The sequence below is a fragment of the Ostrinia nubilalis genome, chromosome 5 (assembly GCF_963855985.1).
Source record: "Ostrinia nubilalis chromosome 5, ilOstNubi1.1, whole genome shotgun sequence".
NCBI lineage: Eukaryota > Metazoa > Arthropoda > Insecta > Lepidoptera > Crambidae > Ostrinia > Ostrinia nubilalis.
The window spans coordinates 7,013,588-7,030,919 of NC_087092.1; the positions used below are offsets into that span (position 1 = coordinate 7,013,588).

Here is a 17,332-nt window from a genome sequence, read left to right on the forward strand (position 1 = left end):
GTAAATATTTGCTTGTAATTATCCTGTAGATAAGTTATGACTACGTTTCAAGTTGTTTTGGATTTTCACTACATTTAACTACACCATACGAGTAGCTTTAACTATCTTATTGCGACATAATCAGTTAATTCTCAAGAAGATTTGATGCTTAAAAATATTACTTACTTACCTACTTACCATGAATTAATTTCAGATACTGCATTTTGTGGCCCCATCTGCATGCGTCTGTGTATATTAGTAGATAGCATATTATGACATCGGTTTGTATAAGTAAGAATTTATTTAAAATAATTTCTTTTATCTGTACCTCAGTCACTGCTGGCTGATGAAATGTATCTAAGTACGTACTGACTTCTTTCTGACTTTATTAGCCCCGATACGCAGCTGAATTGGACTGAATAATTCATGATATTATTATCAATTTTTCTAACCTAGGAATCGAACCCAGGACCGCCGGATCGGTGGCGTTCAAATAATTATCGTATCGTTTAACCATTATCGGGACTATTCCCACCTCTCGTTCCCACCACTGCAACTCCTGTGTAGCCAGGATCTACAGCTTGACCGCCACAAAAACCCAACCAATGAAGGTCAAGTTTGTCCCGGGGGAAAGTTAAACTGTCATTGGACCCGCAACGAAATTAATCAGAAGAACATAGGAGGAGTTCGAAATTAAGGTTCGACTTCCCTCCATTGCAAAAAATCGTTTAACCATTAGCAGTAATAAAGGCATTATTGTAGATAGGTAGAGGTATTGAGAGAGTCATTTTAGTATTTGTCTAGTTAAAGTACTAATAAGATTACCTATAATTTTATAGGAAGCTACATTTTGCAAGTAACGCTGTAAGCTTACAGAAACTAATACAAGTATGGATTTTCTCTTCATTAATTTAAATATTCACCAAGAGACCCAACTTCTATTAAAATTCGGCTTCATCGCAAGGGTAGGGCTAGTAGTAGTGTAGAGTGGACAACATTTTGTGGTCACGTGATCTTTACATTTTCTTTTACTAATCCAAATTGTAATTCCTGGTTGTTCAGTTTATTATTTGTATTTACCTTCAGGGGATAGTGACCATACAGAAGTTTCTACATATTTCTCTTCGCAAATTAGGCTCTACTGAAACTTATTATCTTTAGGAAAAGAGAGCTTTTGGCGTATTTTTAATTGAATTTCTAAATTATGCTTTTCAATCTGGATTAATAGTTTCAGTGGGTGGTTAGGTAGTCCCTGTTAATAGCCCTTATCCTAAAAGCAAAATACCTACGTTATGTAGGTAGGTAATGGTTAGTAATTCCTTCATGATTTGATTTGGAATAATAATACAAATATCCACTCGGAAAAAATATATTCAATTTTTATAAAATCAATTTCAGGCATTTTTTAATTCGCACAATTTTGTACACTATACATCATAGGAATAGTTTTACAATTACCATCAATGTTAAGCCAACAAATAGCACAGGGTTCTTTTAATACATAACATATTATTTTATTTATTATTCTATGTGTCAATTTCTGTCAGGAGGTATTATTAAAACATATACATTTTATTACACTTTATCTTAGCGTTGCAAATAAATCAGTACGTGACTTTATTTTTACAATATTATTTATATTTATAGAAAATGCTACACCAACTTGAACTTATAGTTTTTTACAAATGGCAAAGGTTTTGGGTTTGTTTTCAATATTTTGCTTCATAGTCCTACTGGATTTCAAATTTATTATTTTCATTTCGAATAAGAATTTTTGTTAAAATTTTTGTTGAGTCAACGTTGCAGTACAAGTGATTACAATTATAGTTATTTCTCTTTAATATGAATATTTCTATAATAATGTAAGTACAATAAATAAATTATATTCTTTCCATGACCTGTTTGAGGTATTATTAATAAATTATAAACTGCAATTTTGGACTAAAACAGTGATTCTACTTAATCTAATTTACCATACATTTTCTAACTATAATATGAGATAATTATATTCAATAGTTAACTATACTGTACAACACTTTGAAGTCTCACAACAAGTACGAATGCGGGGCGCATCGTAGCGTCTTTTCGTAATTACATACAAGTCCACGTCACTATGATACAGTCACTATGTTTGATATGTGGTATGTACAGTGCGGGCGGCGCGAGCGCAGCGCAGGCGCGGGGCTATCACAGGAGCGGCGAGCGGTGGTGCGGCACGGCGAGCGCCGCGCGCCCCCGTCACACGAGCGCGCTCGGCTTCACGTCCACCGAATGCTCGGGAGACCCGCGCCCCGCGCCGCCCTCACCCTGACTGTTCTCCTCCGAGTCCGAACACGAGTCCGAGCTGCCCTTCTTCCCGCCGTTGTGCGTCTTCACGTGCTTGGCGAGGTGGTCGGAGCGCATGAACCTCTTGTTGCACACCGGGCACGCGAACCTCTTCTCGCCGGTGTGCGTGCGAAGGTGCCGCTGGAGCTCGTCCGACCTCGTGAACCGCTTCCCGCAAAATAACCAGTTGCACACGAACGGCCGCTCGCCCGTGTGCCAGCGGAGATGCGCTTTTAAGTGAGACGTCTTTCCGTAAACCTTACCGCAACCAGGTATGTGACAACTATGAATATTCTTCTTCCTAAGGTGAGCTCCAGCCGGACCCAATCTCTCAGCCTCTTGGCAGTTGGGGCAATCGCACGTCGCTCTTCCGGCGTAACGTCTTTGTGATCTAGGAGATGGCGCTTGCGCGGGCGGTGCGGGTGATCCGGGCCCGTGAAGGCCGAAGGAACCTTGAGTTGGTAGGACGGATTTGTACGCATCTTGTAAAAGGTGAGGTGCGGGCGGCAATAAATGTGCTCCACCCGATAAAGAGTGTGTCAGCTGGGAGTAATCTTGTCCGGCGTAATTAGCCATCTGTCCTCCGACGTCCAGCCAGCCGCTGTGTACGTCCCACCACGTGCTGCCAACTGCTCCCACGCCGCTCATTTCGGCCGCTTTGAGGGCGCCGCTGCCGCCCCCGCCGCCCACATTGAACGGCCACGATTCGTACGGATGCCGGGAATACATTGATCCTAGACTCGCGCTCGATTCACTTTTGCCGAGGAGTTGGTCGCCAGAAGAGGGAAAGTAGAGATCATTGCCGTAGGAGGGCGCTGCAGCACACGAGGTGGGAGCCCGCGCGTAGGGCGCGCAGGCCGGGGGCTGCGAGCGAGGCGCCGCTCCTGAGCCGGGCGGGGAGTGGGCGCCGGGACTCTTCTTCCACGGGTGGAAGCCTTTGCCGACGGCCGCGTCCGCCAGAGGAGGCGGCGATTTACTCGACAGCTTGTTGCACTGCGCCGCCAACATCGCCAGAGGCGTGCCGCGTAAGCTCGGATGTTCCTGGAAAGACAGACGGTCAATTGTTAATTATTTCGAATGAGATAAGGGCATTCTTTATTCGGGTTTAATTAACGGAGTATGTTTAGACCGTGAGAATGGGTCTGAGACTCTTGAGTGTCGACTCAAATTTATAGCCTAATTTATATGGGAACTAATGCTGCGGCGTTCAGCCGTAGCCCCGGGCGTTGAGAAATAATATAAATAAATTATGAGAGGTTTATAGGTGGCGTATTTACAATTAGGCGTGGTGACAGCTCCCGGCCGCTACCGCAGCAGCCTCAGGACATCGTAATTAATAAACGCTGCCTACTCCATGTCGGCAGCAAGCGACCGTAAAAGTTAGCCCGAGTTTTAGTGGCACTAAACTCAATTATGCAATTCATGATCCGCCTTGTTTGCGCCCGATGGGTCAACAGAAATACAGGTTCTTAGCAGATTTCACTGCTTAGTTTTAACCATTAACATGTTAAATATATGGCGGGTAATAATGATAATTTAAACCAACCTGGCGGGTTCAATTGCCATTTTTAAGTGAAAACAAACTCTGTTCTTTTATTGAACCAAACTCGGGCACAATACGTATGTACAATGCTCTGTATTAAATCTCGACATGCAAACGAGTCATAAAAACTTTCTACATAAAAGCGTAATCCGTTCGCAGTTGCTCATTTGGCGGGTTTAATAAAGGTGAGGGCAGAAGAACATCCGGCCGGATATTTCACCCCAATCCTGGGACAATGGCTCGATAAAAAAGTCCCATTGTGTAAAATAATATAATCCAGGGATCGGGACAAGGAGGGGAGCGGGGCAGCCACGCCCTTAACATTGTGATTGGCGCAGCTGTCGCACTGTGTGCACCGGCCCTAGCTTCTGCCCATCTCTGATTGAGTTTTCCCATAGTAGTTTATGGGAAAATAGCTATTTCTAATCAAATCTTACATGACAATGAGTATTTCGAATAACATTAATTTCTTCCCAAAATTATTCAAACACCTAACATTTTCAAATCGACATCGACTACGAAACTATCTTTTGCCTGGTTTAAGTTCATTAACACTAAAGTTCTTATTGCCTCACTAATATTGATCTAAAGACCATTATTAGTAGGCGATAACATGCATAATTATAAACAGCTAGTCATGAAATTAATTATGCCTTGTAAAACCTCTTCATGGATATCGTTAGCCACCGCCAAAAAAGGTGGTAAGGACCTGTGCAATTATAAAGCGATTATTTGACATTTTGAGAACCACGATACCACGTGCACCCTCCTTGGTCGTTAATAGCTTCGAATTATCGCTAAAGTAATTAGGATGTGTTTATCCTTTAATCCATGATACGAAAGTGTCATTATATAAATACTCATTATTATAATGGTGCAATTAAGACTTTATAAACTATGTAGATGTACTGTTATAATAAAGATCGAAAGTTACGAATTACGAGTATAACAAGACACTCGAGTTTTCTTCGATAGGTGTCGCTACTTGTTTCATATTTTCATATCTATCTGTTCGAAGTAGGTATATCAAAAACATCTAAATACTTAATTACACTTTATTTAAAAAAAATATTTAGTAGGTATGAGTATCGTTGTTTTAATTTGTATATTAAAATATTGTGTTCATATAAACATTTGGAAAAGCTTGAATGAGCTTTACATAAAAATATGTTTAGTGGATGTAGAGTCAAAGGTTAGTAAAAAGCACACTTAAAGCTATACTTTGTTTCACCACATCACATAATACCTACATATAGGACTACATTAAAATATTTCGCAGGGCATAACAAGAATAAAGAACCTTATTTTTTCGCTCGCGGTTTGAAGATTAAGACGTAAATAAGATCAAAGAACTGAATATGAATATACACTACTTACAAACATATGAAGTCATATGTAGCGATAATTACGCTCAGTTCCATGAGACGTTCGGTCAAATAGAAATAATGGTGCGCCCGCGCTATCGCCGCCATCTTTAGTCGCTAGGGTTACCGACTCTATACTTTAAACAATAGAAGGAAAATAGTTTTCATATACAAATTGTGATGAGGTCTATAGGTACGTAAATCTATAAAGTACATGTCGTAAAGTGATATTAAACATTGACAATATGCGATTGTTTTCTCAATAGGGTTATAGCTTAATTAAATTTTATTAGAGACTGAATTTTGGAAAAATACTAAATAGTAAGTTTGGACTAACAAAAGTTTACTATATATGTTTGTAACCCACAATCGTATAAAGTCTGTAAATAATATTCATGGTATATTTTAGAGGCAGTATTATTATAAAATACGAAGCGAAAAAATATTTTTGAACGGATTGGCAACCCTTGCCGTTGCTATGGCCGCTCAATTACCTCAACGACAATTATAATTAACATAAAAAAATAATAAAACCCGCAAATAGTAGCACTTATGATCGGCGGCTGTGACTTTGTTGAAGGAAAGATTGATAACTAGAGATCCCGCATAATACACTTCCGGCGCGTAGGTAATAGAAGTTTCATGTTGTTAGATAGTTCTGTGTCTTTAAATGGCGACTGTTTTATTTACTAAAGCCATAGTTGATAGGACAAAATAGGAATTTGTATTTAGAAGGCAATCATAGAATCATACTTATCGTCTGTCATTAACAAAATAGAAGTTCTATACAACAGTAATCATATCGAATCGATTTCCTCACTCCAACAAGTTATTGTCTTCATACTGTAATAAAAGTCTAAAAGTCGCTGTTTTACAAAATCCACACCTCACAAGCTCGAAGCAATTTGGGTATAATAGCGTTAGTTGTAGTTCCGACGTGAGACGCGATGCGTCGTCACGGCCGGCATAATTACTCCAAGCATTATGCTCCATTTGGGCAGAGCGAGGCCGAAAGCCGAAAGCCGAACCAGACCAGTGATATCGAGTAATTGGTCGTCAACCCGCCGGAGATTGGATCAAAGTGTGGATGACGCCTCGCCGGCGCCAACCGCCGCATTACAATGTTGATGGCCTTTTCCTTGTCAAAAATGACGAAGATCTTTTGTCGTAAAAAATACGAGACGAAATAAAACGAGATTACCTAATGCGAGCACAAAATTGTAGTATCACAGGTCAGGTAGGCAGCGGCGAAATGCTGAGGCTTCTCTGACCGTACTTAACAGAAGGTACTTTTGGCTACGTGTTTAGAAAACCACATGCCAGTTATAAGTAAAAAATATTATATTTACGAGTATTGCAGCACACATTGACAAATAATTAATAGTTTAATTAAATTAAGAGCGTAACCTAAGCTCTTTTTGGATTTTACAGGATATTCAGTATTAACATCAATGTTATTTACTTTACACTTTTAAGAAGTCTTTAATATTGTCTGGTTTGGTAAAATATCTATGGTTCTAAGCTTTAATGTAAGTAGATCAAACTGCAATCAAATTAGTTGCAAAAATAATTGGCCTCTGATACAAATCAGGAGTAATGAAGTACCTACTTTGCTACATAATTCGTAGCAACTTTGCTACGGTGATTATTAATTTCGTAGCAATCAACCGGATTAAATCTGTAATTAATGTTATTCTGTCAATAATGTCGGTACGAATTATTTTGAATTTGAATTTGAAAGGAGGCCGGATATATCTGTGGCTAAGTGTATCGGAGTACAGAAGGCGGCACGTTAAGCTATCATTGTGAGGTCTTATGAAGTAGCAATAAGGGTGAGTTTGAAACAAAAATGTATAGTCTGATCTGTCATCTGTACTTAATAGCAGGCGGGGTAGACAGCGATTAAATAACGCGGCTCTATCAATATTGCACAACGCTGTCTCATGAGAGCATACCTACTTTTAATTACGGCTATTAATTTTAGATTACATTCATTCGAAATTATCTTACTATGATCATAATGATCCTTGAATGGTCTACTATCACAAGGCATTTTGACATAGACGAATATCTTAATTTGACTCTAGACGCAGCCATGAAATAGATATTCATAAAACTTAATTAGTCAGTCTAAATCATAGTCTAGAATACAGCTTCGATTATAATGTTTATGCATTCAAAGTTAAACTTTAAACGCACTTTACCGATTCCATTTCAAGTTACTCGCTTTGACGAGGAAAATTAATTTCCAAGATTAATCATGAGCCGATCGTAATTATTTATTTGAACTGAAACCATTTGATAACGGACACGATAAATGACCGCGTGAAAATAGTAGAGTAAAATAATTAAATTAACGTGAGAAGCAATAAATCGCGATAATTGGAGGTGGTACCAGTTGCCAACTGCTGATGATATTGAAAATGCGCTGTTTTCGACCCTATTCGTATTGGGTTAAGAATTTTATAACATATACTGTAAGTATGGAGGTAGATGGAAGAGAGTAAGAGCCGGCGTGGCGCAGATTGGATAATTTTAAATTATCTACTAAAATTATGATGAACCAAAATGAATATTCAAGCGAAACGCTTAGCTCTGACCGTGTTATTAAGATGATCGTGAAGTAGTTACCGACCAAATTGTATTTCATAAAACTCATAACTATACTTATGACCTAATATTTTTGGACAACGCGTTATTGAAAATGATAAAACTAATCATCGTCTCACGGTATCAATATTTAAATTAGATGATAATGCCTGTAATAAGAATACCTAACTTTAGAATCACTTTAGGTAGAAGTGGTATCTATAGGTACCTTTAGCCACATGTATTTTATCAGTTTGGTGCATTACATACGTTATGCATATAAATTCAAACTAATATAATATGTAAGATACCTATTGACTGAATATATATTATGACATATAAAAAGTTGCATGTTAAAAGCTAGTGATATTGTAATATAAATTACTGACTATTATTCGTTTAAATATTCAACATAAATAAGTGATTAATATGTCTCTGTATTTACATTTTTAGTGCATCAAGCCGTTGTAGGCATTAGCAGCTTATGAATAAACAATATGCTGTCGTATTAATGACACATATAGTTTATATCAGTTTAGCTAGATAGGTATATGTAAATAAAGTTGAGCAATGCCAAGCAGGTATTAGAATTTTAATAGATTAAAAATACTGTATTAATAATATCATGTTTAATCTCCATAGGTACCGCAGCAAGATGGCCTCCAAATGCCCTCCAGCAAGGTAGAGCATAGACTCCAAGATAAAGTGGCTGATAGAGACAGCTGAGCGGACCACGGCGGCATGTCAAGGTAGGTACATTATTCATCACATTTGATTCAAATTGGGGCCATTTAAAATAATGTTATGTGCCAAATCCAAACCATATAATAATATAGTGAAATTGTGATGATTATAAAAATCAGCAATGGTAGGTATATTTAGTTGTGAGCGGTGCTGGTATATAAAAAGTGGTGAAAGAATATATTTTTCCAAATGTTGCCTCTACTTTTGTCATTATACGTTCAAAGCTCTATGTTCTTTGCGTGAAAAGCTTTTGAGTGTTACGACTTATTCCAAGAACGTTGTTTGAATATGTGAACATATCGTTAAAATAGTTTGTTAAAGCGCAGTCCACACTAGATCGGCTCGGCGCGTCACATTCCAGCCGTAATTCATTCGGTGGATTAACCAAGAGCAAATTGCCGATGGCTAATTGTGCAATTACGACATTATCGACTCAATTCCGGGTGAAACAGTACGCGCCGCAAGGGCGCCTGGCTCCATTCTAATGCAAACTACGCAGCATCGTTAGTTCATTTTGACTTTTGAGACTGCCAATGTGCTCACAAAATGGGTGTAAGGGACGAGTCGCCAAAATTCATACAAGGCACAGAGCAATGATTTTAGATTAAACTCACTGGATTTTTTGACTAACTCACTGGAAACAAGGTTCCTACATTTTTGGTTATATTTTCCCTTATGAAATGCTTGTAATTAAATCAAAGATTGACTGAAAAGAAATAGCATTAGGGCATTAGGTTCACATTTTGTACTCTGACCCAAATTGTTAAAAACTACATAGAACTGTAAAACAGTTAAACCTGAAAAAAACTTATTTTCCGAAAGGAAAAATCTAGTATTTTTATAGATGTATAAATATATTTTTCAACTAAGTTATAACTTTAATCTACGACAATTTGAGGCCAACTTTGTCAACTTACATTTTCAAATCGACCCTTTGAAAATGCTCTGCGTGAGCACCCCTCTACTCTATTCTAATGCTAAGCAACACACGGTCACAATTTATGGCATATTGTTGGTTTTGACTATGACGTCTGCCTGTAACTAATTATGCCACTTCTGATTTCTGTAAGTGGCCGAATGAAAATTTAGAATTACCTACGTAATTTTCACATTCATTATTTGAGTGAGTACTTAAAATTTGTAATATAATACAGCTTAGTAACTTTGGTGAGGTCAGGTCTTGAGGTTATCAGTATTCAAGAAAGTATGTAGGTACAGTCCATATAGGCAATTAAAGAGTGTTTTTGTTAGTAATAAACTTAGTATCAGATGTCAATAAGTATAACATGAACGAATGAACATTTTCAACATCGGAAACTCCACCAAGTCGATAATGTCCCAATATCGTTAAGGGTGTTTGTCCCAGCCCAATTATAGTTAAAGTAAGGATGTAACTCGAATTTCAAAATAATTCGTCGTAGTAATTAGTCGAAGCGAAGGGTTTTGTCTATCACTCGACACCATCGGGGGAGCGACCGATAACTGCCTGAATAATGACGCGTATACACAACTACTTATAAATAGATCTACTTTTCTGTGACAAATTATTTTAAATTATGACTTTTTTATGACAATATGTAAGTATGGACCTAATGGGAGAGGTCACTGCCTTCCATACCATGAGTATCTGCCTATCTTGGAAAAAGGGGTGAAGTGTAAAAAATTACAATTGCCTAAGCATTTCCATGGTGTGTCTTTTTATATATGGATCAAACAAAAAGGATTGATTCTACTGCTCAAATGCAAAAATTTTCCTTAATAGAAGGAAGTGCAAATCTTAAAAAAAACTTTTCATACAAATGATCATCCCTAATCAGTCAGCCAATTTAGTATGGGGACGTAAATTTTTTTGAGAATTTCGACATTGTTTCTATAGGAAAGTTGTTGCATTTGAGCAGTAGAATCAATACTTTTAGTTTGATTCATACTTAAAAAGCATGCACCGGAGCACGTTTAAATGATAAAATACAAGACTTTAATTAAAGCTTTTTTTTTCATAAAGCTGAAAATAAGTATTACCTAAATGACATTGATATAAAAAGATTTATTTCCTAATCCTATGAGGCTACCTAGGAGTACTCATCAGAGATGACGATGAGAAAACTACTTGGTTACGATAAAGTAAATGTATCCAGTAGGCCTAAGATGTGCGCCGTGATAGGCGGTTATCACGCCATTTTATCGATTTTGCCCATACAAATTGACGTCGATAAAAGTTATCACGGCGCGCACCTCAGGCCTACAGTACAACTCTAATTACAGTAACTGAGTTCTTTGCCTTTTCGATCAGTGAAAAGTCACTTCGCTGGGTTCATTAAAGTTTTCAAGTCCGGTGTCGTAAAACGTAAAAATGAATCATGGATTAAGTAAAAGATAATGACGTAACGACATTATTTGTACATTAGGAGGCGTACGCGCACGCGACCGTCAGTCGACTGAAACGTCCACTAGATTGCATGCAAATAACATTAATTAATGACATCATTAGGAAGCCGTGGAGGTTATTAGGATAGGATGTTTGTGATACGTGTAATTAATTGAAGAAGACATGTAGGTGCTTTAACTCACTGAAAATGAATGAAATGAAAATATTTTATTAAATTAACACTTTAAAATTACAAAATAATGTGCAGCAGCTCTCGTAAAAGGCTGTTTCTTAATTTTAAGTTAATGGTAGTCGTAGGCTACTTCATTTTTGAAAATGTCATGAAAATAAATAATTACCTATACTTATTCCACGAAATAAGTAAAAAGGAACATGTTGATATAGGTATCTCTCTCCTACTCCGAGGCAAAATGAGATCTTTGAAAATTGTATTAACATTTTGAATTACAAAATCCTGAAAATGTTGTTTACTCTATATTTCAACTTATTGCCTGATGACCTCGAAATGAGTGAAAATCCCTCACTATATTGGATACAGATGTGAAAGCTAGTGGTGGTTTAAATTAAAATAAATGTAGTTTTAAAACGTCGGTACGTGTGCGCGAACTTATTTTCCAGGACTCAACTCAATAGGTGTTGACCTTTTACTTCGCTTTCCAAAATATTATGTTGAACATGACAAGGTAACGGTGTTCTTTGAGGAGAAATTTCAGCTGGTTTACGCTGACGTGCGCTGTTTAAATCTGAATTAAATCCGAACTTTAAACAGTTTTTAGAAATTGAGCCCAAATTAACTTTAATTTTACCGCGAAAATTGAACTATGGCAAGCTAAGATAAGATAAATTTATTGACTAGCCTAAATACAAGAAACTTAAACGGGACTATGAAATTATTTGGAGAGAGAGAGAGCAAGAGAATGAAGCTGTGCCGCATTAAAACACAATGCGACGTGTGACTCTACGTGTCCCTTTTCTCAATAGATTAGGCAAGACACCGCACTACTAATGGGTAAAGATGAAACTTATCAAAGCGCAGAGCATCGTGTGACTACAACCTTATCCAAATAGCAAAACTTGAAATCGCACATCAACGCACCATGTTACTACAGCTTTACATCGATGGCAAGGCGAACCGCGTAGTGTGACCGCGTCCTTAGTCGTATCAATTGGGCGGCGGGCAAGGCGTGAAACCGCGCTAGTTAGCAGCCGGTCATTAGGGCTGCGGCCACATGGCACAGCGCCTCCAACTGAGCCGAAACAAATTATTTATTTAAATGGAAATTACCTTTGGGCACAGGGGAGCATATCGACCGAAGTTACAGATAGGCTCGAAGCTACTTTCTTATCAAACTCGATCCCGAATCAAAATTAAAAAATACAACAATCCGTATAACAAAATAACGCTCTGAACTCGATTCAATCTAGCTTTATAGATTGTGCCCTGTGATTGGTCGAAATATTTTTATATGCATCCAATCGATAGCGTCAATCAATGCTTGAAATAAAATCGAGCTTTCAGCTTCATTCTGGAATACATACACCGTAAAGATTCAATCAAAACTGCATAATAATAAATAAAACGTTCATCAGAGTTAGTGAGACGTAATTTTCTTTAATATTTTCAATCAATTTTTAACACAAAAAAAAGATTGACTATTTTGTCGCCCATATGTGTTTAATTTTGTAGCGCAGGTCGACATATGCGAGCGTTAGGGGCGCTTTTTGTAGACTCTACACTGTTATGGTCTATTGCCGGACGGCAGCTTTAGAAATATGAACCTGAAAGTGGTCAGTTTAAGTTTTTAACACCTCCCAGCTCGACCACCCATCTTCTAACATAATGTTTTCTTTACAGAAAAACTGTGTTGATTTAATATGATCTACATCACTATGGTCAGTGCACACTAAGGCTGGGTTGCACCATCTTACTTTAACTTTGACAAATGTCAAAAATCTGTCAAACCTCATGCAAAAACCACCAGTGGGTCTAGACAAAGTGCAAATTATAATCGCAAACCAGTCGAAAAGTGGTCGAAAAGCCCCTTTTTTGTATGGAGTTTTGACGGATTCGATTTTCGATTCGATCAAAAAGTGCGTTTTGTCTAGGGGGCCAGTTATCGTTATAGTTACGGTAAAAGTAAGGTGGTGCAACTCCGCCTAAGTAACATGATACAACTCTTTAATCTCTAAAACAAACTCTACAAGGTTCTCACTGCTGAAGTGTTGAATGTAGGTAAATGCGGTGAGAGCTTTACAACGCAGTCTGCAACTAATGACTACATGCTTCTTTAACAGGATTTGTTTGAATTGCTTAGTTGCAATCCCAAAAAAGGAAAATAGCAAATCAAACTAGACAGGAAATACATGGACTTCATTATCTTTTCTTAATAATGAAAATGGACTTTGTCGTAGAAGAATTAAAGCTGTATAGAGAAACATGTACTCGTACTGCATCATTGGTGAGTCACATTCCTTCGCTAGATTAAACTATAAAATCAAATTACACAGTTTTGTTGACATATAAGTCAATAAATATTATAATGTCCAAGTTTCTGCTTTCTACTTTCTAATACTTCATGCATATGTATTAGCATTTCGAGTTACGCACAGGTTTCTAGGAAAACATTAGGTGATTGAGGAAAAAACACTAGGTACTTATAAAGTTACTTTGCATGTTTCTTTAATCGCAGCACTAATCAAATTAATAACTATTATTAAATACAAATACAATCAATGCTATTCAAATACAATCTAAGTTTAACGATCATGATAGTGAAACGGTTGAAGACCAATAGCAAATTATGAAAATAAAGTTTCGTTTATGTGTTAGGCATCAAAATAAAAAAGATAAAACATTTAGTGAGAGCGATCAAAACAAAAGCAAACCTAAACATCTCGAGATATCCAATGTAAGCAACATGTAAAGCAAGAACACACAATGTATTGTTGGAAATACGTATGCAAATCGAAACACGGCAATACGAGTTCTAATGAGCGTGTTCTAAGGCCGGGTAATGCGAGCTCAAATTTGATAACCGATGAAATCGTGTGGTAATGTGCGGCGCGTCCGACACCCGCCCCGGGCGCGGTCGCTCCGACTCGGCTTTATTGTGTCTAGCCCCAGCTTAAAATAAGCTTGGATTTTTAACTGCGTTTTTATGTCAGGTTGATGCGAGTTCACGGAGTTTGGCGTGGGTTTTAAGGGTCACTATATCAGGGCGTGATCATGTGATGTTATGAGCACTTGATTACTCACATGAAAATCGATTTTTTCTTTTGCCGTGGAAGAAATTTTGAAAAACACAATCGATCCGATCGCATATTTCGAACGCTAAAACTATATGAAAGCGTCTCAAAAGGATTCAACTCCATACTTTTTCGTGGAAATTAGATTGGCCTAATGCCTAATGGCATAATTAACGATACGACGAAACACTTCTCGTCTGATTGTTTTCATACAAAATTGTCGAGCAATATTTTGCGTGTCGGAATTTGCTCCAAAATGTTGGAGTGACGGTCGACCTTCACCGCCGTCAGATAATAGGAGCACCAATTTGTTAAACCAGTTCCAGTAAGGAAAAAACCGATCGACCGCCGAATCGAAACAAGGGACCCCCTTCTCCGGGCCTTTGTTCTGTCTCATTGTAACATGCCATCTTTGTATCAACTGTTTTTGAAAACAACAATGTAGGTATCTGATATCCAGTATGGGACGTGTAGGGTTGCAACATATCGACCGCCATTGGGATATAGACTTCTTAAAGTGAGTAAAGCTTCCCAACACACAAACAAAAGCTCTGCTTATATGTGAATTGATTGCTTCAATAATTGAAGAACGGTGCCAGACTGTAGTAAGAAGAAGAAAAACGAACTCATAGAACTTATTTATTTTTTGCAAGTGTGCTTTTAAAAAGCGCTGTTACACGTCCCAGTAGGTATTACTTTAACCCTACCACTACTTCGGGACAATAAATGGGCCAGTGCTGAGAAGAAGCAGCTCATGAAACTCAGTAAACCAGACGAGTCAGTAAAGGTTTTTAAGTACATTTAGATCAGTAACTAATAGTGAGATATATAGGGAGGGATCAGTTCAAGGTCACTCGCGAATGCTGCGCGTTGCGTGCGCCGTCCACCGCCGACGGCCCCGCGTCTCTCCGCCGACACTTCCAAGAAAACGTCGTTAAACTCACGTATTTTTGGTAGCAACTTAATGCCAGTAATTTCCACTGAAATTATAATAATTAGCTCCATTTATACGATAGTAACAAACAAATAAAATGGTTGAAACACATCGCTGCGGGCGGGGCGGCTCGCTCGTTTCATGCCATCAACTCGCCCGCCTGTCGATTTGATACGAAAATTGAGAATTCCGTAGGCGACCCGTTTCCTATTCACCCACGCCACGCTATTTCACTCCACGTCTAAACTCCACCACGATAATGCTCATGTTATGAACCACGACGACAAACGATAGCATCGATATTTTTTGAACAGAAAAAGGCGTGTCTTCGAAAACCACAACGACACATGTCACTACGTATCGAACGCAATTAGTTGACATTTAATCTAGTACAGTCGCCTCCGTAACGGCGTAAATGTTCCGATGGATGCGGCTCTGTAATTTTCTACGACTTCTGTTTCACATTTTTTTACATTTAACTAATTGAAGGCGTAGGATATTAATTGCTGAGAAAATTACCGGCACACAGGCCCCGGGGGTCTAAACCACAAAGACTTCACAACGGCATAGCGCAGTCTACTCATAAAAACGAACAATTATTATGCACTCAAGTATTTATTTCCAATTATACCTACCGGAGACTATCATTTCTACAATATTTCTTATTCATAACTGTGGTGATTGCTCTTCCTCGACTAATTACGTTGATGCGAGTGCGTAGATTCCGATATCGTAAACGAAACATTGGAGAATGAGTTGTTGCCGGCAACAATAGCAACAATTAGATTATAAAGCGAAACACTATAATTTGGCGTCGCGATAAGCGAGGTGGTGAGGAACAATCGCGGAGATAGCGATTACGGCGTCGAGAGTTCAATCGTCACGTAGTTACGGGCGGCGGAAGAACAAAGCGATGGATCAAACAATTGAACGGCCACAAAAAGTCCCATAATTCAATTTGCATCCCGCTAGATGAATGTAATCGCCAGTAAGACTGCGAGTACGGTTAGCGGCCGCGGGCGGCGCGTACCCTGAGAACGGCTTTCGCCACTTTTCAACACTTCGCCGAATCGATTACCGGGCTCTTGGGTTTCTTTCCGTGATTTTGCCTATTATATTGTTTCGATTACACTTCGTTTTATTGCTATTGAGTTGTCATGACAACGGTTCGACACGTTCTTGGGCGTATCTGTATAAACGTAAAGCGAGATGTTATATTACGGTGGTTATTGTTTCTGGGAGTGATTTATATCATAAAGTACAGTCGCAGAATGAAAAGGTTCGTCACCTTAGTGTCGGTTTTCGCTTGCACTAGGTAGGTACTGTAAGAGTCAAACCTGCCAACATAACAGTGCAAGAAACAGTGCTGCTAACATTTAAATAAATATGACGTTTGCTAACGAATAAGGTTTTGCTTGTTTATTTTTCTATCCCATCAGTGCAATGCAATGATGACATTGACCAATTGACAATAGTTTTTTTTTATTTAATAGAAATAATAATGGCAGGTTGAACCAACAAGAAGGTTTTAGTTTATCAATCATAATAATCTTCTTGACAAAATAAATCGTCAAACAACTTTGATCTGAATAATTTTGAACTTTAGGGACGAACAGTAAAGATTATTTTCTCTAACTCGAGATTATTCTGTAACATAGTTTCAAAAGGTAATATGTGCTCGCGATTCGTTGAAGGAATCAATTTGAAAACTGACGAACCTTTTCATTCCGTGACTGTACATACTAATTTACGATTGTATTGTAAGTGCAGTGACTGAAAATAGTTTCGAAATAACGTCACTTCAATGTACCTACCTACTTGAAAAATAAAATTGACCACTATAAATGTGTTTTAACAATCTTTTAGTTGAAGCTTTTTGGTGTCATGTTGCGTTGGTTTTTCCACAACGGAGCTTCCTTTCCCACAGGCAAGCGCAGGCTTGAACTTCATTAATTAGATGCTATCAGTCGATTTACAATGTAACTAAATATCAAAATCATATTGTATTCCAATAAATAAATAAAAACCCAAGTAGACTGTACTGAAAAACTCGGGCACCAATATCGGTTACGGCGTCGACAGCGTCGCGGTGACTCGCGCATTATTATGATAATGCCGCGGCCTCGTCCGACACAATTGAATTAGCATGCCGCGATGGCCGCAGCGGGCGGTCTCTGCCACGCGACCACCAAAACACTGGCTAGTCTATGAACCAGATTTTT

The 17,332-nt window shown here is 38.2% G+C and overlaps 1 protein-coding gene across 4 annotated transcripts in view; it reads right to left on the reverse strand.

Annotated features, from left to right (window-relative positions):
* Positions 1 to 2,217: 2,217 nt before the first annotated feature.
* Positions 2,218 to 17,332, reverse strand: part of LOC135071780 (transcription factor Sp9) — an 87,573-nt gene continuing 72,458 nt past the window's right edge. For all 4 annotated transcript variants that reach the window (XM_063965603.1, XM_063965604.1, XM_063965602.1 and 1 more), the window contains one exon: positions 2,218 to 3,345. In XM_063965603.1, the coding sequence (XP_063821673.1) occupies positions 2,218 to 3,345 (1,128 nt within the window). The remainder of the gene's footprint in view (positions 3,346 to 17,332) is intronic.